This window comes from Polypterus senegalus, chromosome 17 (assembly GCF_016835505.1).
Source record: "Polypterus senegalus isolate Bchr_013 chromosome 17, ASM1683550v1, whole genome shotgun sequence".
Classification (NCBI taxonomy): Eukaryota; Metazoa; Chordata; class Cladistia; order Polypteriformes; family Polypteridae; genus Polypterus; species Polypterus senegalus.
Genome location: NC_053170.1, coordinates 981,244 through 1,004,212, shown reverse-complemented (window position 1 = coordinate 1,004,212; position 22,969 = coordinate 981,244). Strand labels below are relative to the sequence as shown.

General features: G+C 49.0%; 1 protein-coding gene across 5 annotated transcripts; it reads left to right on the top strand.

The window, feature by feature from the left end:
* The first annotated feature begins 1,326 nt into the window (after window positions 1–1,326).
* LOC120517453 (translational activator of cytochrome c oxidase 1-like) lies at window positions 1,327–18,880 on the top strand. 5 transcript variants are annotated; one of them, XM_039739789.1, is made up of 6 exons: window positions 1,327–1,426; window positions 3,762–4,014; window positions 10,922–11,028; window positions 16,774–16,907; window positions 17,066–17,240; window positions 17,820–18,880. In XM_039739789.1, exons 2-6 carry the CDS (start codon window positions 3,783–3,785, stop codon window positions 18,036–18,038), a joined length of 867 nt encoding a protein of 288 aa, XP_039595723.1. In that variant the 5' UTR covers window positions 1,327–1,426; window positions 3,762–3,782; the 3' UTR covers window positions 18,039–18,880. The 5 variants fall into 5 exon arrangements, with proteins under 5 accessions (XP_039595723.1, XP_039595721.1, XP_039595722.1 ...); XM_039739787.1 differs by lacking the exon at window positions 1,327–1,426 and adding an exon at window positions 1,576–1,679; XM_039739788.1 differs by lacking the exon at window positions 1,327–1,426 and adding an exon at window positions 1,689–1,830.
* Window positions 18,881–22,969: the final 4,089 nt, after the last annotated feature.

Here is a 22,969-nt window from a genome sequence, read left to right as displayed (position 1 = left end):
GACACCTGGAATAAGAGACCAAGTAGTGTGGCGGGCAGCAGGACTGCAGGGACCCTCGAAATCCGAGTTTTGTTGGGCTGAATGGCTGCTGTCGTCGAGATCGTCCTCATCTTCGAATGCACACTCTTCAACATGGAAGGTGGCAGGGTGGCTCTTCATGTGACGTCACCTTTTTAGCTCTCCGTATGAAGGCTCACTGAAGAGAGGGCACCCGGTTTGGGACGGGCCAGCGGCTTTGTCACTTTAAAAGGGTCCTCGCCACCTACAAGCCCACATCTGCTCGTATCCTGTTAGGTTGCCCACCGGGCATTCAAGATTTCTGTTGTTTCCGCATATTAGGAGGCTTTTTGAGGCACAGAGAGGCAATTCCTAAGGAGAAGCAGTCGTTAGTCAAGCGAGGAAACCCTCTGCCCGCCAAAGTGCCACTGAGGGTCCGTTGTTACGCAGAGAGCCGTTAAATTAAAACATTGGGTCAAATATTTCACATCTTCAAATGTCTGCTTCAGTTTAAACATTTCAAGTTGAATTATCCTCAATTATAACAGAAATGAGTCATCTGTCACCCGCTGATGGGGGTCCATAGAGGGTCCTCTCAGATTTATAATGCAGACCTCAACGCCGTCTAAAACGATGTTTGAAATGTCTCACCTATGACCCTCTCAGAGTGGCTCTTAGAGGACGAGGGCCACCGGTAAAGAGTCAAAAATCAAAAACGTGACACATAACATGACGCTCCACGTGTCAAAGTGACCGACGCCCATTTTACTGAAGTTTTGGGACCCCTTGTGTCCCATTACAGGGTGGACCCCTGGGGTGGGTTAGTTGATGACACGATTTCAAGTCCATCGGGTCACTTTGCTGTGCCTTCACCATCGAACGGTCATTAAAGACATTTCACAATTTCAGGGCTCTGCTTCTCTTCATTTCAGAGCCTCGGCCGGAGGGGGGCGTATTTCTCTATTTTTATGGACGTGTCATTCTTACCCTAAACTGACTTTGTTTTCTTTGCATGTCGCTACTCCTGCGGCATCTCGTAATGCATTTTGGGCTCATCCTGTGCATGAAAATGTGCCACAGAAATAAATGCTGCTGATGTGGGGCAACATAAGGGTGGCAATTGGGCCAAAAATGGGATAAAAATGGTTTTTTGGGGGGGGGGGTCCTCCATAACTCGATATGAAGGGGGTATTTGTATGGTTTACATTTATCTTAAATCAACGGCACTCCACGCCATTTACAACGCAGCAACGCCCCCCCTAAGTGCCTCCAAACAAACGACTGGAAATCCGTCACAGAAGAACCAAAGCGCCCCCTTCCGTCCTGATCCGCAATGTCAACAACCGAAACAGCGCTTTGTCCTCCTGTCTGCGACGACAGCTGTCAAGTTAAACCGGGCCAGATAGGACTGGAGTGGGTTTCTCTCTAGGTAGGGTGGCCTCTGGTTTGAGTCCAGTGCTAGCCCCCCGATTGATAATAAGATTAATAAAACGGACGGACGGACGAACATTCGACACGCGCGCTGACCGTAAGGGACTACTGAAGGGAACGGACGAGCGCGCGCATGCGTAGAGAATTCTGCATAGGGCCAAATCTCCACGAGTGTCGCAGCCCGTCGGCTCCTATTTGCGGTTACACTGAAGACAGAATTTAATGGCAACTGGAGTGCGCGACAAGGACTTGTGAGTTTTTGTATTTAAAGTAAAGTCGAGTGAACAGCCGGGAGTACTTCGGGAGTACTTGGCCGGGAGGGCAGACGGTAGACCGCACGTTAAAGAATGGTTCAGTCACGGTCTATGAAGGACAGAGGACGAAACGGGGCATGAATTGAGAGTAAGCGGGCGCGAGCGACAGCGACGTGACGCGTGCGACATTGACAGGTGTCGTGGGTTCGAAGGGGGAGGGGGTGTGATCCTTGCAGTCGTCTGCCTTGGCCTTCTGTACCCGGGGGGGCCTTCATGGTGTCGTGTCTGAGCCGCCACGCCGCTGCAGTAGGCGCACTTCGACCCCTCGGCTTCTTTTATTTAATTTCTCCGCTGACAGTGTCAGCTGCTCCGACCGGGCGTTTCCTGATTTGATGGCCGTCGGGACGCGACATTTTTGCGCTTGTTCAACTAAAGGATGGAGGTGTAGTGTGGCGTAGTGCTTACGGCTTTGGAGCTCCAGCCCTGAGGTTGCGGGTTCAAATGCCACTACTGCGACCACGTGACTTCAGCGGCTTGTGCTCCATTGGTGGGATGAGTTGGGGGGCATTTGAGAGTCAGATGTTGTACGTCACTTGGATATCCACGTGAGCCAAACGAGAAGTAATAATCATAATAATAAAATCGGGAGGTCGCCTCTGAGCACTTTGTACAGCAGAGGTGAACAGTGCCGGTGGTCCCGGGGGTCTTCCTGAGAAGTGCGTTCCTGCTGGTCACGTGACATGTTTCCGACCGACTGATTGATCGGTAGGTCGACAGACAGACGTGTCATTGTTTAGTGGTCTCACTTGTTCAGATTGTCAGCGCCTGCTCGCCTATTTTAGTCCCCATTAACCGCCAGAAGGAGACCGCAGAGCTCCACGTACAGCGCCGTCTGTTCATCGTGCAGTAAAATAACCAGAAGGACAACTGAGGAGGAGGAGGAGATGAAGGACTGAGGAGGACTCCGCCGTTTGGCTCTCAAATCATTTGGATGGGAAGAAGAAAAAATCCAGGATAAGTGGAAGAGCCGACACGGCCAGCCATGAAATAAATCAGACCCGATATTGATGAGCGTCGCCTTTTCATTAAGCCGCTGAGTTTGGAACAAAAACCTTCAGCCACTGGGACCACCGACGTTGACCCCCCCTGCTCTCCACGACGACTGCCCAGACGAGGTCAACTGCCGCTCTGCTTTTCTTGACGGTCGTTGGGAAACACTTGGCTGACAGAGACCTCCATTAGGGTAAAAAAAAAATAGAAACCCCAAATAAAGATGGGAACAGCTGGAAGAAGAGGAAGGTGATGAAGACGACGACGATATGTGCTGTGCTGAATGCAGTCAGTAGTCGACTTTAGGGAATGTGCCATTGTCATCGTCCTTTGACGTTCTCCACTTGTTTTTGTCATTTGTTTCTCATCGGTGTGTTTTTTTTTGTTTTTTTTTTTGCCACAGTCAGACCACCGAGTGCCCCCTCTTACAAGCAGCACTGGTGTCGACAGGCCGCACATTCCGGCACGAATTGAATGGCTTTACTTTTGGGGTGGGCTTCTTTCTGCCACCCGCTGCCCTTACCTTTGCCAGCTCACTTGAGATGCCAAATTCATCACGTGCAGGACTCCGCCCCTTCTTCAGCTGACTGCCCACCTTATTGGTTAGTGCTGCTGTTCATGTGCCCGTCAGTCACTCCTCCTCCTCCTCCATCGCTTATTTGCATAAAGCCACCACCAAGTGTGGCACACAACGCATGTAATCTTAATAAATCATAAAAGACGGGTCACCACATCTCGGTCAAGTTTATCAAATGTTTTTGAGATTTTGGGGTATTTTGTTTTTCTTTGTTACCCTTACTTGTTGATGCATTGACGTGTCCTGACTGAGCTGATGCCCACTGCCATAGACGTGCCAGCCCCCTGAATTTGAGCTTTTTAACTAAACGTGAAAGTGCGGGTCCGCACGTAGATTTGTGGTGGTCTTTGTAATGGCGCGCGGACTTCACTCTTTGTATTTTAATGTTTCTCCTCGCGTCCCCTGAGCGGCTCTGCCTTTCTGACGTCTGCCTTGTCTGTCCCCCCCAACAGGAGACCCATCTGACTGCCCCCATGGCGATGGCTGCCCTGCACCTGGCCTTGCGTGGCGTGTGTGTCCACTTGCGGTGCCAGCTGCTGCCGCCCGCTCACCTCAGGCTGCCCCGTGCCCTGCTGCACCTGAGCCCCCCCGTCTCTGCCGGGCACAACAAGTGGTCCAAAGTGAAAAACATCAAGGGGCCCAAGGACGCCGCCCGTAGCCGCCTGTTCTTGAAGTTTGCCATGATGATCAGGCTCGCCGTCAAAGGTAAGTGAGACGCCACTGATGTTGAGACCACCATGGAGGTGTGCTGTGAGAATGGGAGGTGACGCCTGTCTTATTTTGGGGGGGACAGTAAAAAGAACTGAGCTTGGAAACGGGTGTGCCAGGGGCACCAGACCTCCAGCACAAGGGAGGCACTGCTGGCCTGCAGGAACTTTGTACCTCTGGTGCCCCGCGTTATTAAATATTATAATAATAATGATGGTGATATGTCCATTGTGGCCACCAGGGGGCATCGCTGAGCCCCAAACCCCAGACACAAGTCGGCCACACGCAGCTGACAGGCTCTTTTATCCTGCACTCGTCTCTTTCTCAGTAGCTCGTCTCAGTCCTCCCAGGTGCCCGTCTCTGACTCGCCAGGCTCGCTCCTTTAAACCCGACCCCAGGGTACTTCTGGTGGTCAATCCACTGCGTCCAGGAGGCACTCCCAGGTCAGGCCAAATCCCCCCAGCCTCACGGTGGTCCGTTCCCATCAGCCTCCACAGAACTCGGCAGGGTGGTCCACGCCACAAGGGGTGCTGCCACCTGGTGTTTGGGGGAGCGACCTGCACATGGGGGGGTCTTCCGCTGTTCAAATAGATCGATGAAAACGCAGAGCGATTCTTTATTTGCACAAATGTCTCGGGCCGTGGAGTGGCTGAGCAGTCACTGAGAGAATTCATCGGCCTTTAATCCTTTTCTGTTACCTCGCGTCGCTCCTTGTGACTCTTAATGTGCAGATTTCTGTCATCACGCCCGTAACTTCGTGTGTGGTATAGCGGGTTCGCGACTTCGAGAAAAAGGGCCGGGTTTTTTTTAAATCTGCATAGCCGTGCCGTTCTCCGTGGGCGCGTTCGCACGAGCGCGGGGAGTTAGTGAGGTACTTGGTGCGGTCGTTCTTGATTGCCTCTTTGGCTTCCTACGGTGTGTGAGGCGTTGCGCCCACAGAGGCACCCGCGGAGGTGTACATGTACGGGCTGAACTAGAGGAAGGGGGGAAAAAAGAGATCAATGTATGGAGGGATCGATCGATCGATGGAGGCGAGTAAATCGAGGTTAACGTGAGGAAATGAATGGCAGCTTGGCAGGACGATCTGGCCATCTTGGATGAGGAGACACCACGAGACGAGCTGGGGCCCCGTGTAGGAAAACCAGTGAGTGTGGTGAGCAGAGAGGTGTCCCCCCGTGGGATCTGAGGAGCAACTGTGGGTGTGCGAAGGATCAAGGGAGGAGAGCTGACCTCGACGGTCTGCAAGTGACGTCCAGAAGGGGGCCAAGATGGAGGTCAGCAGAAGGAGCTCGTGACTGTTGGTCTCCGCCGGCCGCGAGTAATGGTGAGCCGGGGAGAGAGTGACGGAGGTGGGTCGGAGAATAACGAGAGAGAGCCTGCTTTTTAAGTTCTGCACATTGTAACCTCGGATTGTAATGGAATTATTTATTGGACAGTTTTTATCCCCACTAGACACTCTTTTTATGGACTTCTTTACTTCTTGAACTTTGGACGCCGCACTTCTGCACTTTTTGTTTTGATGATTGTTTTAATAAAAGCACTTAATGTTTTTTGAATATATCCCCTGGCTTCATGTGAGATTTGTCCCCATTTGTCAGCTCACCTCGGTGACATTATCGACAGTGTTGGGTTCAGGACCCCCATCAGGACGTTGGCAGCCTGAAGAGAACCGGCATCGTCACATCGTGTCCCCCCCGTCACTCTGCACACCGCTTTGTTCATTTTAATAATCGTTGATCTGATCACCGCTTCACAGTTGGACTTCCTCACGAGTCCATCCTCACTTTTTAAGGGGGTGTTTGTCGCTCGTTTACTTCATTTTAACTTCACTGACCTTGGTGGTCCTCTTTAGTTGTGTCAAAGCTTTAGGCCGCGTTTAGTTAACCCTTTAGTTGCCGTCAGTCCTTTTGCCACTGAAGTAAATAGTCATCCATGGATGAACGAGAAGTAAAGCAGAACGGCACCGTTCATTGGCTGACTGAGCAGACTACAAGATGCCAGCTTTGGAGGCGACTCGGGCGCCTTCTGTAAGTACGAGGGATATCCAGAAAAAAAGGTTACAAGAGCTGTTAAAAATCGAAAAATGAATATATTTCAACCAAATTTACAGGGTATGTTCCAAAATATGTGTTTATTTCTCAACATAATCGCCGTCAACTTCGATGTACTTCTTCAGCTTTTTTATACCCTCGTCGAATACGCTCCGCTCCACCTCCGAAAGCCACTTCTCCACTGTCTCCTTCACCTCCTCATCGCTGGAAAAACGTTTCCCACCCAAGAATTCTTTCAGTTTGGTTTCCACAAGCTGATGATGGATGTCGGCCGTGGATTCGCGACACAAAGTGAGGAACTCGATGACCGAACGGATCTCGCATCGGCAGTAGGTGGAGCAAACGGCCTCGGCAGAGGTTGACGAACTTCGCTTGCTGTGATGACATTTCACAACTGACTGACGCGGTCCCGGGCTTATTTTGACCGTTAGGACCCCCCCTACATGCAGGTATGCCAAGCTTCGAAAAAAAAAAATCTCTGCACCCTCCAGGGCACTTGTAACCTTTTTTTCTGGATATCCCTCGTACATCTTGCCTAAAAAAGGGGATGAAGAAGAAGATGTCCGAAGAAGGTCCCCGAGTTGCCTCCAAAGCTGGCATCGTGTAATCTTTTTAGTTAGCCAACTAAAGGTGCCATTTTGCTTGTCACATCCAAAACGGCCCACCACAGTGCTACAGACACGTGTTGATTCAAAATATCCGACTGACTGACGCTCAGCCCATCCAGTACAACACACAGTCCCAGTCACTCCGGGCCGGGCAGTGGCACAGGACAGGGGCTCCCAAGTTCAGTGCATGGCTGCGGCATTGTTACCGGCGATACTTTCACACTAGGGATGCACCGAAATTAAATTATTGGCCGAAGCCGAATAATAATGAAATGCTTGGCCGAAGGCCTAATACCGAACCCGGTGTTTCGCATTTCTTTCCATTTATTTTGCCAATTTTTTCACCATTACAATAATTAAATAGTAAAAATTTGCTTTTTACTATTTTGTGTTGCTTTTCAGAGAAATAAATCAAATAACAAAAATACAATTTCAAAATATTCATTTAACACTGAACATTTTTTTTAACATTCCAGCAGATGATTATACAAACAAAGCACAATATAACTTAAAATAAATAAATTAGTAAAATAAAAAAATATTTTTATTTGGCCATCTTTGAAGCCCCCCTTCTTGAATAGCCTATGTTAGGCCTATAACTGACTGCTGAAAGAATGTAACTCTGTATGTCTACAACAACAAATGTGCATTGAATCGTGCAAAAAATGTGGATGAACCCACAACAGATGAATAACTGTCCTAGACATAAGCCTACTTAGCCTACTTCTTCAGGAAAAGTGGCAGGTTCTTCTTTATGAAAAGTAGCTTCTCTGCTTTCTCACATGAAAGTCGGTTCCTCTTCTCATCGATGACATGAGATGCAGCACTAAACAGTCTCTCGCTGTCGGTGCTTGTGCATGGAGCAGACAAGTACCTGCAGAATAGTTGACATTTTTATGGCAGTTTTCTGACAGTTGCTCATTTCAAAACGAACAATGTCTTCAAGATAATGAAATGGTTGAAACCCAGTGTAGGCCTACTGTTTTACTACACTGAAAATAGTTACATTTTTACAAAATACATAATATAAAATAAAGGTAGTAACACTTTACAATGTTTCCATTATTGCATTAACTAACAATGAGCAATACATTTGTTATGGTATTTATTAATCTTCGTTAATGTAAGATAATAAAAAATATTTAGTTCATGTTAGTATAAGTGCATTAACAATTTTAACAAATAGGCCTACCACTTTTGATACTTTTTAATTCAAAAATTAAAAATGTGATACTTAGTTTTAATACTGTATTAGTAAATGTTAACATTAAGATTAATAAATGCTTTTAATAAGGGTTTTTCATTGTTAGTTAATGTTAAAAATAGAAACTACTTATAAAGTGTTACCATAATCCAAAATATAAATAAAATCTTAAATTAATTTCCCATAGAAGTAGCCTACCTGCGTGCCATCTGCGCCAGGTCGGGAAAGCGGCCTTGATTGGTCCTCCAAAATTGAGAGGGTTATTGCTCCTGGGGATGGGGACTTCTGAGAGATAACCATCTAACTGTTGAGCGTTGAGCTTGTCCTCTGTCTTGCAAATGGGTTATTCTCTTGGAGGATCTCATCGAACATGTCAGACAGCGAGACTGTGCGCGGCTCATCTGTAGTATGAGCCCGTTTACTCTCTGCGCTGTTTTCATCTCCTGCGCTGTGCATCACCTGACCGTCTCCATCACCTAGCGGCTTTCCCAAATCCAACTCGGCCTGGATCATTTCTCGTGTGCGCAGCTTTTTCCCCACATCCAAGTAATGATCTTTATATCGTGGATCAAGCACAGTCGCGATGCAGTACAGGGGTTCTGAGTCCGCCTGACTAAATCGTGTGCTGACAGCTTCCAAGAGCGCACTTTTAGTTGTTTTAACTCCGTGGTCTGTTTCAGCCTCTTTGTTTAAAAGACGCTTTAGTGCTGCAAGTAAAGGTATGACGTCTGCCACAGATGCATCAGATGAGCTTATTTCTTTTGTTATCTGCTCAAAGGGGGCGAGAAGAGAGAGAACTTTCTCGATTAACACCCACTGGTATGCGGTGAATGTCGCGGGCAGGTCATGATCTGCTATGTATGTAGCCAAGACTTACTTTTGTACTGTTCCACCTTGTGCTCACATCTTGTTGGAAACGTTTTTGTGGCGTTCCGAACTGTTCTTGGATAGATTGTAGGCGCGCATAGGCAAGCGGTGAATGTTTAAAATGGCCAACAATTTTCCTGCCTATCGCTATCACATCTGCCGTACTGCGCCGACTCAACAATCCCTCGTTGACTGCCAGTTGAATTGTGTGTGCCATACACCGTATGCCTTTCAGATCACTATCTTCCATGGCTTTAGCCATATTTCTTTTGTTGTCACTGACTACGCATGCACTTTAGATCGGTCGATCGCCAAGTGTCAAACATGTTGGCGAACGCCTCGGATATGGCTACAGCTGTATGGGACCCTCTAAACTCTTGTGAGTGAAGCACAATCTTTTGTAGCTTGAAATCTGTGTCGATCCACTGCGCAGTTAAACTCGGCATACTGGTGGGGCTCACATCCGAGCTCCAAATATCAGTCGTGAAGCTGAGGGCTGCAATGTCTGTAGCCAAGAGCTCATGGACGTGAGTTGAAACGACGTTATACATCTCAGGTAAGCACACGTCTGAGAAATGCCGTCTACTGGGCATGGTGTAACGGGCTCAATATGCTCTATAAGCCTTTCTTAATCCAACATCCTCTACAACAGAGAATGGTTGATCATCCAATGCGATGAATTCCATTATCCTTTTAGTAATACCTTTAGCTTTGGCACTGTCATTGGCAAACTTTTTTGCCTTTTCTAAGAAGTCAGCCACAGATGGAGTGGGTGTCCTAGGGCTGGGAGGAGCTACTTTCCTTTTCGCTGTTGCCGTAGCCGCCGCCGTGTCTTTCTCGTACTCTGCATGATGTTCGGGGTGTCGTGATTTTAAGTGATAAATTAAACTTGAAGTGCTATACGTTTTTGCAGATGCACCCCCTCTGGACAATTCAGCAGAACAGTGTCTGCAAACGGCCGTTTTTGCCTCTTTCTCTGACGCTTTAAAGTGCTTCCACACTGCTGACATTTTTGCTGCATAAAGCGCGCCTCTCACTCTACGCGGGTTACTATTTGATCGCGTCATTAAAAACATCATTGTTCGGCAAAATTTATTCGGCCTTTTTACTTATCTTTGGCCGAACACCGAAAGTGCTTTTTTTGGCTATTTTCGTCCGAATAATTTCGGTTGCCGAACATTCAGTGCATCCCTATTTCACACCTGCGTCGTGTTTTGGGGTCCTGATGCAGCCCCCCGTGTTCATTGGCTGTTAATGTCGTCACTGTGAGGGGAGCACAGAAGGTGACTTGGGGCCAACAGTCCCGTGTGTCTGAATGAGCGCCTTTGTGAAGGCCAGCGTTTCCCAGAAGCCAATGGGCGCAGGAACTACAAATGAGCAGAGCATCAGTAGGCGTCACTCGCCCGTAGCTTGCTGAGAGAGACCACTCTAGAGTCTGAGGGGGGCTTAAAAGCAAAACGCCAAAGAAAACTTCAAGTTTAGGGAAAAATACCAGTATTTCAATGGCTGGCATGGTGGGTGACGCTGCAGCCCCCACATTCAAATTGGGATTGTCTCTTTCTGTCTGTCTGTGCCCGGCTGGCTTTTTCTTCCGACGTTTCAAAAGCAGGGTGGTCAACCTGCTGCCCCACGGTAAGGTGATAGGGGTCCATCTTCCGAATGGTCCCGGCATGTTTTTTGTACATCCATGAGGGTTTCCGCCCACAGACACGCCAGTGAGGCAGACTGGTGTTGCTAAGCTGACCCTGACGTGTGTTCACCTTGCCACAGACTGGTGCCCCGTCCAGGGTTTGTTCCCGACTGTGCTTGGCACTTGTTAGCACAGCTCCGTCACTCTGCTCGGGTTAAGCAGGTCTGAAGTCGAATGACTTTGAGAGGCTGTGTGTTGATGGCTCGCCCAGAGCCTGGCATGTCCTGCTGGGCACTCCACCCTAAAACTGGCCTGTTAACTTGCTGGATGATGTCTGCCCTCTCCTGTGAGTTTAGCGTGCTGTCCCTGGCCACTGGGGTCCGCGTGGGTCCCCAACCTCCGGATGGCCTTTTAAACCTGACCACTAGGTGGCAGACCAAGGACAAGCCCCAAAATCCAGCATGGTGCTAAAAACATGGAGAGAAGCGAGGCAGCGGCACAGCGAGTGTCCTCTTGGTAACGAAGTCTTTGTGTTGCATTGCAGATGGAGGAGCAAACCCAGAGTTCAACCAGCAGCTCGCCAACGTCATCGAGCAGTGCAGAGCCAAGAACATGCCCAAAGCGTCCATCGAGGCGGCCATCAAGGGAACGGTGAGTGTGACCGTTAAGAAGCAGACACTGGTGAGAAGTCGCTCAGGGACACTCTTAGGCCCGGGGACCCCATTGGTGACTCTGAGACCACAGGACCCTCCGTAATTGGTGACGGTAGCCTACCGACTCTGGAATGGTTCCATCCGTATGAGCAGCCCGTCGGGTCCGACAGGGCGACGTTAAACTGGAACTGCAATCATTGCCACCTGAATGGTGAGGTTTGATGTTTCTCGAGGTGAACATTAAACCTGCTGGGTTTTTTCACGATAACAATAGGAAATATTAGCAAAGGAAGCCCATGAGATGTAACAATTCTAGAAATTGCTGTGCCTTAAAAGAAGAGCTCTGATGCCTGTCGTGCCCCCCACACCCCCAGGTTTCACTTCAATGTCCTCTTCATACGCTTGAGTTGCCATTACACGTACTGTGGGCAGCACTTTGCCTGCCCGCCAGTGAATGGAGGACTGCCCCTGGTGCCAGTCGCAGATCAGCCCTCCTCTCCTCTCCTGCTTTACCTCCTCTCTGCCAGCCAGCATGCGGCCCGCGGGGTTTTACTTTATTTTATTTTATAACATTCACTGGCCGGGCAGCTCATATTGTGAATCCTGTGCTCCTTGTGGTTCCTCTTGTGGTGTTTCAGACCGCCGGCCAGCCAGCCAGCACCAGGGGGCTCTTGAGACACCTTGGCAGACACCGAGCCGCGGTGATTGCCCGCTTGACCTTCATGTGGTGACGTCACCCAGGTAAAGCCTGACACTCAAGTCTCTCCTGGCACTGAGCTCTGCTCACAGATTCATGTGCTTGTATGTCTGATGGGTGCAAAGGTCGCCTGGACGTGACGCGTCAATGGACGACACACCGAATACCCGTCATCGTAATCAGGAAGCTCCGTTCACCCGCTAGAAAAAGCGCTGCGTCGTCTCCCCACGACCTTCTTGTCTCCACAGATGTGGGGTGGATATTTGAGGAGTAAACTGCAAGACAAAGGATTAGATTTATATCGGCAGTCAGCTTCAGTCACACCTCACGCATCACAAGTTATTTGAGAAATTCCTGTCTGGTTTGCGCACTGGTCAGTACAGAAACGGCACTAACGACATTCTGATATCCTCTGACGAAGGAAACTCCACTGTGATGATGTTGTTAGACTTGAGCGCAGCGTTTGACACCATCGACCATTCGATTTTACTGCACAGGCTAGAAAATGACGTTGGGCCTCTGTGCTCGCTTGGTTTAGTTCTTATTTATCAAATCGATTCGTACAGAAATGTGCTGACAGGACTCCATCATTACACACACAAGTGAGATATGGTGTCCCGCAGGGCTCAGTACTCGGACTGTCACTGTTGTCACTTGACCGGCGTCCACTGGGATCTCTCATTAGGACACATCACTCGTACGCAGAGGACACCCAGTTCTACCTTCTTTTAGATCAAATGAAGTTTCTCCGATGTTGTCTTTAATTAGTGAATTAAAGGAGTGGATGGATGAGAACGACTCGTCTTTAAACAGAGATGTGAATTATTAGAGCGAGTGACGCTGATCACAACAATATTCTGTCATCATTTAACTCCGTTGGAGTCCCCATTCATTTCACTGAATCGAGGAGTTCTCTTTGAATCTAGCAGGTCATTTGAAGCTCACATCATGAAGTTGTCCAAATCGGGTTTCTTCCATCTTAAAAATGTTTCTAAATAAACAGGATTCTGAGAAATGAATTCCTGCATTTATATCTAGTAAGACTGACTACTGCAATGCGGCGCTCACTGGATGTTCAAACTGTTCTTTATAAGCCGACAGTTAATCCAAAATGCTGCTGCAAGAATTATTACAAGAATGAGAAAATATGAACACACGACTCCAGTCCTTGAATCCTCACACTGGCGCCCAGTTAAGTTTAGGGGAGATTTCAAAATCCTCCTTTTAACACATAAAGCATTAAATGGCGGAGGTCCGACTTACTTATCTGAACTTCTCATGACTTACAAACCTGAGCGCTCATTGTTGTGATTTTGCATATAACTTGATAAATATTTTGTCTTTTGTCTTTATTTGTAATTTAGTGTTGCTTTAGTGAGAAGCATTCATGTTTAACTTTACGACTGAGTTGGGAGGATGTGCCTTAAACCAGTTTGCCGAGTGTTTCTCTGATAAAGTCGGTTGCCTAACTGGCAAACTTTAGCTGAACAAATGGTTTTGGGGGGTGGCAGGTGTTAAGATGTTCTGTTTCCCCATTGGTCTGTCTCAGAAGCCTTTAAGTACCACAGCGTCCTATTGGCTCTAGGGGTTGGACAGAACATCTATAATTTTACATGCTTAACCTCACACTCTCTCTCTCTTACTAACCTCTGATGAAGAGCACAGCTTGGCAGCCATATTGAAACAGACATGTGGCTGAAAGCTGACCACAAATGAACTCGAGACATTTTTAAGTAACCACAAGGCTGTGTGCCACCTGAGTTACACATCACCATTTTATCAGGTTGTATGGCTGCCAATATTCAAATGTCCTTTGCATTTTGTTATTATTTATGAATATTATCAGTAATACATCATTATTATTTTATGTGTGACTGAACTCCTGCTTGTCTTTTTACTACATCGAATTGCCTGAGGTTATAGATATAGAAGGGAAGATGGGGAGAAGTGATATGCTATAATACCTTATAAACAGTGAGATCAGGCATTGTGACTGAGGCTACATATCAATAATACAAAGTGGAAAGTAGAGCAATATAATACTCTACCAAGACAAGACCCACATTAAGATCTCAAAATGGCGCACTGCTTAGGATTCCAAGGATGAATAAAATAACAGTGGGAGGTCGAGCTTTTAGTTAAACTGTGGACTGGTCTGCCTGCCACTAGAAGAGATGCCCCTCCGGTCTCACAGCTTCACGTTAGCACACCCTGCCTAGAGCTGCTGATTAACTGTCATTAGCACTAAAACACAAGTCACATGACAGTTAGAATTTGTTACTGACCCTCGCCTCTTCTGCTTCTCTTCTCGGTACTCAAATGTGCCACTCGGTGCCCACAGCCCACCTGCCAAGTTGTTTTGCCTGCCTAAGGTAAAGTCATCCCTGATGGAGGATCACAGGAATTGTGGGATAGAGGGGTCCTTTCATCGGATTAGCGCTATTTCAACTGTGGAATGGCCAATGGGGGAGGCAGCTTGATGGCCGAGGTCTCCAGGACTCTAAACAAATCCAAATCATATTATGGGATATCATCTACTGTTAAATTCTACTCCTTACTTCTAAAAGTTGTATTTTTATACTGTTTTGAGGATTTGTTCTGTTCCGTATATTGTATTGTATTGTATTGTATTGACCCCCCCTTCTTTTTGACACCCACTGCACGCCCACCCTACCTGATAAGGGGGTCTTCTCTTTGAACTGCCTTTCCTAGGGTTTCTTCTATTTTTTTTCCCTACAAGGGTTTTTTTTTTTTTTGGTGGTCTTTGAGAGTCAAGGCTGGGGGTCTGTCAAGAGGCAGGGCCTGTTAAAGCCCAATGCGGCCCTTCTTGTGTGATTTTTGGGCTACACAATAATAAATTGTATCGTATTGTATAGGGAAATGTTGGGATCGTCCAAATATTCGATGTCGAGATTTTGATGAATTTCGATGTTTTAGACCCTGAGTCCGAAAATACCACGCATGTGTCTGCGTGTGTAATCACGATAACTTGAGTACGCTTCGGTCGACCAGATTTATTCTACAAGTATTCGATACAAAACTTCACTTCCTGTTACCTTTTGGGCTCTTTCTGCTAATCGGCAGTTGAACTTTACCTTTTTTTTATGCACGCAGCTGTAGAGTCCTGATTTATTCAGCATTACTTTTCTACTAATTGTTCAATATCTTGATTTGATTTGTTCTTTAATGTACAGAATACAAAAATCGAGTCCTTGTCTTGCTTTTTACTCCTCAAATCTCCATCCCCATATCCGAGTATACGAGAAGGTCGAGGGGAGACGACTCCCGATTCTTCTTTTTCCAGTTAAACGACAGCTGCCGCACTTCAGAGACGCCCGCTGTCCAGACTCGGACGGTGTCCATTTTAATTAACGTGTCTACTCGTGTTTAAGTTAAGTTTCTGGTATTTTATAATGTCGGTCGTAGAAGTTGAATGCGGAAAACTCCCGCCATTGGTCCAAGAGATTACGATGTGCCAACGCCTGCCCACCTGAGAGAATCGCCACGGGGCACAGGGCCTTTTTTTTCTTATGTATTGTGCCTACGTGCCCACACGGTATTTAATACCCGCACTATTCCGAAGCGACGTTGGCACCGATTTGTGTTTTTTGTATCTCGCACCCTCGTACACTTTTATCGTAAGAGCTTCCCTCGTCTACGATCAGAAGAAAATATGAAGTTGGTTTTGAATTAAAAGTCGTTGAAGTGGCAAAAGAAACTGGCAACTGCGCTGCTGCAACAAAACGCGATGCGTTTGAGAAACTGGTGTGAGACTGGAGGAGGAGGCAAAGTCGTATTTTTGAACGGGCATCTAATTTTATAATCGATTTTTCGTGTTTCAAGACCCGAGTATAATTAAACTTCTCTCGCTCTCAACTAGAAATTCTTCCCAGTAGTTTTCCTTGCCGCTTGTCTCACTTCTCTGATTCCGTTTTCTCAGTTTATTACTTTGACATAAAGTCGCCTCTTGTAACGTAGGCCTCCACTCGCCAGTCGGCGCCGTATTACGTCACGTAGTGGAGCAGTGCGACTAAATTACTGTAAGGCTTTGACAAGCGGGTGCTGAAGCGATCGGCGGCCGACCGGTCAGAGTGTCCTAAATGAGCACCAACTGCACACTGGCTGCCACGTGGCTTTGTTTCCAGTGCTGGACGTTGTTAGCACGACACCCCTGGCACTGCCACGTCTGTGTCTACACGCCTGAGGGGCACACGAGAGCAGCTGGGGTTGAGACGTGGAGTTCCGGATGCAGAACGGCGTTTCGTCAATTTGAGGATCCCGAGGTGGGCCGCCGTTCAGTTTCTTACGTTGACGCCCGTCCACAACATCGCAGGTAAATGTGAGCTTGAGGGGCGCCGATGCCATCAGAAGACGAGCAGCTTTCGGGCCGTACTGGCTGGCCGCAGTCCCCCCAAGTGCTTATTAAGCACGTCCTTCACTTTCTGTGCATTGGCACGCCATGTCTGCCCCGCAGGCCCTCCTGGTTTTTGTCGTACGTATCTGTCAGAGGTCACGCAGACGTGGTGGCAGATTTACTGTCACGTCCACAAGTGGCCCTCATCCTGTCCTCGGAGTTGTGGCTCCACTTGTTAACAGGATCAAATCCGAGTGAAGAAAATCTGCGGTGTGAACAGACCCAGAGACGCCAAGCTGAGCCGCCGACGCCTGATTCCGCTAAGACGACTGGCCGCCTTCTCTCTCTCTTAACAGTTTCTACAAACTTTTCTTTGTTCCCAAATAATTTCAGACTGTTAAGGGGTCCGTCCTCCGCCGCCGTGTCGTGTAACTGAGACGACATGCCTGAGGCATGTGAACGATGTGGCTGATCTCAAGATGGCGTCCCGTTTTCTTGGGCTGCTTGTCAGGGATGAGGCCCACTTGGCGCTCTGGGCACAGCCAGTGTGCCGTTGCTGTTTCATTGAAAGCCCACTTTTTATTCCCTCTGCTTATCGCCCTGGGGGGCCGAGTCAGGCTCACCTTCCTGCCCAGTGGTCTTTCACCCCGAGTCTTAAACGTTTCTCCTTGTGCTTTTTCCTTTGTCCTCAGGATAAATCCAACGCATCTGTCTACTCGCTCTATGAGGCCCGAGGCCCTGGGGGGTCCTCTCTGTTGATTGAGGTGCTAACTGACAACAGCACGCGCTCCCACCAGGCCATCAAGTACATCCTCGGCAAGAACGGGTAGGAGACGCACTCGAGCAGCCCTTTCCTTTCATGCCAACTATCCGCATGGCAAGAAGCCGTCCATGGGAGTGAACATTCTGCGTGGGTTCTCTCACTGCTCTTACCGGTGCCCACCAGTTATCCTGCCAGGCTAATGCTGCCCTTTGTTTCAACAGGGGGTCAATGTGTAATGGCGCCCGACACAATTTTGAACGAAAGGGGGTAGTGTTGGCAGCAGCAGACGACCACGAGAAGAGTATGGTACCCCTGGAGAGAGCCCTGGAGCTCGCCATCGAGGCCGGAGCAGAGGATGTGCGAGACACGGAAGAAGAGGAGCGGCCCCTGCTGCAGGTCAGGGATCTCTTGTTTGAACGGGCATCTGGGGTCCCCCTCCACTACTGGCCTTTACGTGACCTGTGTGCCCCCCCTCTGTTCTGGGGTCCCCCTCCATTCTGGCCTTTAGTGGCCCATGTGCCCCCTCTATTCTGGGGCCCCCCTCCAGTACTGGCCTTTACATGACCTGTGTGCCCCCTCTATTCTGGGGTCCCATTCTAGTACTCACCTTTACCTGACCTTCCATTCTGGCATCCTCCTCCACTAGTGACCCGTGTGCCCCCCACCATTCTGTCCCAATTGTGTTACTTCACTCAAGCATATGTACCCCACCGTGTGCCCACCCTCTACTCTGGCGCCCCCTTTCAACTACTGGCCTTTAGTGGCCCATGTGCCCCCCTCTATTCTGGGGTCCCATTCCAGTACTGGCCTTTACATGACCCGTGTGCCCCCTTCCATTCTGGCATTCTCCTCCACTAGTGACCCGTGTGCCCCCATTCTGTCCCAATTGTGTTACTTCACTCAAGCATGTGTACCCCACCGTGTGCCCCACCAGGACAATGAGTAACTTTTTTCCTTTTTCTTCCCTCCCCTCAGTTCATCTGTGATGTCTCCTCTGTCCACTCGGTCCGAGAATCACTAACAGCTCTGGGGGTCCAGACGGTCTCGGCCAGCCTGGAGTACGTCCCCTGCACGATGGCCCAGCTGTCCGACGCTGACCTGCAGTCGGCGTCCCGTCTAATCGAGCTGCTCAACGACTCTCAAGACGTGCTACGCGTGTACGACAACATCGAGGCCCAAAGTGAGCAGGACTGAGGGGCAGCGAGTGGGCGTTAGCGTTTGGGGAGCCTTTGTGAACATCGCTGGAAGACTGTGAGTGCCACACTGGCACAGGCCTGGCGCTGTCTCAGTTAGTTTCTGTTATTTAATCAGCTTGAACACTTGGCTTGTGGTCTGCCATGTGCAGCGTGACTGGCACCTCTTGAACTATGGAAGTGACAAGACCCCCCGAATAAAATGCTCTTCAGTCCTCCTCTGCACTGTGCCAGGGCTGGGTGACGTGTGTCGTGATTAAATCCAAGATGGCTGTGTGTTGCAGTCACTTTGGTGAGATGGACAGAGAAGATGAAGGAGACAGCAAACGGGGGCCGATTGTTCTGCTCTCCGCCTCTGTGGACAACTTGAAACGACACCTTCAGGGTCCGGCGAGCTCGATGGGCTGGAGGGTCGTCTCCTCTCGAAGGGGCCATCAGCATCCCATTTTATCTGTAGAGCAAAGTTCAATCTGGCTGACTCTGTCGTGGACCCCCAGGAGACCCTGGCACACTGTCTCTGGTATGAGAGCCTCAGGCGGTTTTTCTCCCAGGGTTCTGTGTGTTCGTCTCGGTGTGGTGAGCATCGGGACCTCCGTGAGTCGCCCTGAAGGAGAGCAAAACCAGCAAGTCCTGGCGCCCCCTGTGGTCTGTAACCTTTAATCAGCTGACGTTTAATCAAATCATAAAGTGACGGGTGGAAGAAATCGAGAAACGTTTGTATTTAGGGCCATTCTGTGGTGTTAGAAGAGTAGACGATGGGGGCAGACGGACCCCAAAGAGCCGCCACTTCGGTGCCCTTCTTAGGATTTAACTTCAATAAACAGAATGTGAAAAAGAACAAAATGTTAAAAGAATGAGTGGCCCGCACATTTCTGATTTATTCAGGAAGATTTACAATAATTTGGATTGAAAGTGGAAATCAAAGCGCGGCGTTGAGTGAGAAGAAGCGGCAGCCCCAGGACTGGGCTTAAGGGGGTAACCTGGTGGGGGTCCTGGGGCTCAGCACCCTTTGAGGTTCATCCCGTAACCACATTAAGGAGACCCTCTGTGACGTCACGCGTCAGCGGTGGGCATCTGCCACAATGAACAAAATGGCGGCGCCAACCGAGACCCCAAGATGGTATTGTAATACTAAAATATCCCACAAGGCCATGAAACAAAATGAATTCTGAATTACGAGGGGCAGTCGAGCTCAAGTTGGCAAGTGGGGTCCATCAGAAAACCTGACACTGTCATTCCTCAACACACTGGCACCACCTGCCTGGCAGTGTCCAGATTCCAGCAGAATACAAGGTTTGGTGGTCTTCTTGCCACCACTTGTTTGACAATAACTCAAGGGGGCACACAACATGCCAAGGGGTCCTACAGTGACTGGTGCAAGTTACTGAGCCTAACATGAGGCCTGCTATTTGAGCCAAGTGGTGGGGCCTGCTGTCTCACAGAGTCCTTATGTGGGCTGCCAGACAATGAGTGCCCACCGGCCTGCCAAGAACACCAAGGCCCGTCTGGAGAGACTGAAGTTTGAGGCTTTGCCACATCCGCCAGATTTGCCATCGTGGGATTGCCACCTTTTTGGAAAAAAACCATCGGGGTGGTCGTTGATTCAGGAGAAATCACGATGTGAAAAAAGTAGAGCACAAGTGGTGGCAAGGACGAGACGACGCCTTTTATTCTGCTGGCACTGCCAGGCAGGAGGCGCCAGCGCATTGAGAAGTGACCTGATTGGTGGTGTGAAGGATTTCTGACGAATCTCATTTTCTAACTTCAGCTCGACTCCCCCTCGTATCTGAGTGAGCCCCCCTTGGTCCTGGCCTGCCAGCGTCTGACAATTCCAGATGGCTGCATCTGCCACCCGATGGACCCCCCGCCCTAAAAAAAAAAATAATGCCTTCAAATTACAAAAGATTAAAAGAAGAACGAGGGGCTGCTTTATAACAGCCTGGCCTGTGCCTTCAGACTGCGGACAATTCTACAGGTGCTTGAAAAGTCCAGGGAGTGGACTCTCCGAGGTGGTCCAAGTCCTCCGAGGTGGCAGCACGAGAGCGGGTGCCACTCCTTAAGTACAGTTCTGGGTGGATTGGGGTTCTTCTCTTACTTTATGTGCAACTCTGGTGTGTTGATCTTGTCGTCTTTGAATTCATTTCAGTCTGTTAGCCATCGTAACGGGCAAGTGACATCAGCAGGTGTGCCTCGAGTACCCTTGGGGCACCAGCTGCAGTTAGAGCCCCCCTTAATAACACAACTTCACACGGAGACCCTGAACTAGCACCAAAAACAAAAAACATCTTGTACGAGACCCCTAAAGAACTACATGTGTCACCTGAACTGTCACTTCTCTTTGACATCCCACTGTTTAGCTGGGACTCTCAAGTGCACCAATTCTGAACCTTTAAGACCCCCTTTAAGAATCTGATGAACGCTGTGGACCGCCTTCCCCAGAAATATTCACATAAACACAACTTTGCATCCAATGCATGTAACGGACTTTAATTATTGAGGTTTGATTGTCTCATACGTGACATAAAGTTGGGGCCCAAAGGTCTGAGAAGGACCCGAGTGTTGGTGTTCACCAAGTCTGCTGCTTCGGTGCCTTTAGATCTTCATGTCAGATGTCTCTCTGGTGTACTGAAGTAGAACGACGAGCAGTTCAGACGTTTCAGAGGCTTTGATTGGCAGTGACATGAAGTTTATGTGGCACAGAGTCCGTATCTGCAGTGTTTGCCCTTCTTTCTTTATCAGGACCCCGGCAGGCTGGCAATCAACTTCTGGGCCAAATCCTGACTGATGCCAGCTGCCCATTCTTACAGAATCAGTCAGAACTGGTGGGTTTTTGTTTGTCCACCCGCCTTCTCAATGGCATTATGGTCTGGGGAGTTCCCTGACTATGATGGAGCACCGGGCCATAAGTCAAAAGGGAGAACTGAGTGGCTCGGGGGACAACACATCGAAATTTGGGGTCCACGGCTCAGAAACCCCCTAGATCTTAATGCCATTGAGAGGCGGGTAGACAAACAACAACCCACCAATTCTGATTTTGCAAGAATGGGCTGGCTGCCATCAGTCAGGATTGGGTCCAGAAGTTGATTGACAGCCTGCCAGGGTGAATTGCAGGGGTCTTGAAAAAGAAAGATGGGCCAACTCTGCAGATATGGACATAAACTTCATGTAATCTCTCTCTCTCTCTCTCTCTCTCTCTATATATATATATATATATATATATATATATATATAAATATGCTGAATATCAATGTTCATTTTTATCAGACCCCCTGAAACCCATCCATGGACCCTCCACTAGGAGACTTCAGGTTAAAAGCCCCTCCTCTAGTGGGTGGGGCTGAACCTCAACCCTGGATTTTTTTTGCTTCTGCAGCAAGGACCTTCTCAAAGGTGTACAGGCAGACCTCCAGAGTGCTGTGAGTCTGGACAGCCAATGGGATCGTATGTTTGTGTCACATGTGTTGTGTGTGAACTCGACGCGCCACGCCTGCTACAAGATGCCCACTCGACTGACATCAATACTCCCGTAACCCTAAACTACTTCGCCACAGTGTAAGGATGTTTTATGATGATATGACTTGTCATGTGACTATGGTGACACTGGGGACACCATCATCCATTCAGAGCCAGCTTTGCACTTAGTCCGAGTGTGCAGAATGAACTGTGCGAGTGGCTCTGGGATGGGCGCTGCATGCAGGGGATGTTGTCGCCCATCTGCTCTTCGACTTGGCACAAAGCCGCAGGGTTGACTTTTGTGTTCCCCCTGCTGGCCACCATCACACTTTGGTCAGCATGCTTACCAATACACGATAAAGTCTGGTTACACCAAGAGGCTGGTATGCCAGCTGATGAAGATGACGGTCGTCCCGAGTCATTGCTGGAGTGCAGTGGGCTAACGACGAGTCCCATGTGCTTTGTCCTCACAGTGCAGAATAGCATGTCGTTGATGGTGAGGGGGCTTCATCTCCAGCTGCTCTGTAAACCTCGGGTCCCTCTCACAAACCATAATAAGGTGAACGCTTACGTCTTCTCCAGTCCATGCAGCGAGCTTCTTCAACGATGACCTCAGCTTGGAGAAAAGTGAGAAACTAAGAACAAGCAGAGCTTTCAATCTGTGATCGCTTCTTGAGAGAGTGGCGGGTCGCGTTCAAACAGTAACTGGCACAATACGGGCAAGTAAAGGGCAAAAACACAAAGAAGTTGGCATCCATACCTGAGAGTCCAAGGTGAACGGGCCACTTGCTTTAGTTTGTCCTTGACTGACATAGAAGTTGGGGGAAAAAATGAAGTGTTAGAATTATAATGAAACAGGAGGACTAAAGTGACCATCACAGTGCATTTAAACAAACTGCTCAAAAAAATGAAAGGAGCACTCGGACAAAACGTGAGACCTCCTGCTGCCATCAACACTGCTGTCGGGGACTGATGTGGTGACGTGTGAGGAACGAAAGGGTGGCAATGAAAAGATCAGCCGACAGAAGGAGGGCTCAACTCAAAGACAAAGGGAACAAAGGAGGTGGCAGACAGACAGGCGAGTCCATTTGGCCAATCATGCCCAGTGGTTTGTATGCCCGCCCCCTCCATGTTTTAATGAGATGACAGATGGTGTCCTAGTGGATCTCCTCCCATCTGGACCAGGGCATCACTGAGCTCCTGGACAGGCTGAGGTGTCAGATGGACCCAAACATAACGTCCCACCCAGAGATGTCAGGTGAGTGGGCGGGCAGTCAGTGGGATCAAGTCCTTCACCCTCTTGCCACATGAGGCCGGGCATTGTCTGGACCAGGAGAAACCAACATAGGGTCTGACGATGAGTCCAAGGATTTCATCCCGATCCCTAATGGCAGTCAAGGTGCCCACCGTTATCTCGCCTGTAGAGGTCTGTGTGTCCCTCCATGGATGTGCCTCCCTTGACTGACCATCACTGACCCA

Excerpts from the sequence above, each read along its gene's own strand:
- LOC120517453 (XM_039739789.1), top strand. The coding sequence starts at position 3,783 with ATGGCGATGGCTGCCCTGCACCTGGCCTTGCGTGGCGTGTGTGTCCAC. Across the intron at positions 4,015-10,921 it reads GATCAGGCTCGCCGTCAAAG|ATGGAGGAGCAAACCCAGAG; the intron begins GTAAGTGAGACG and ends GTTGCATTGCAG. Across the intron at positions 11,029-16,773 it reads AGGCGGCCATCAAGGGAACG|GATAAATCCAACGCATCTGT; the intron begins GTGAGTGTGACC and ends CTTTGTCCTCAG.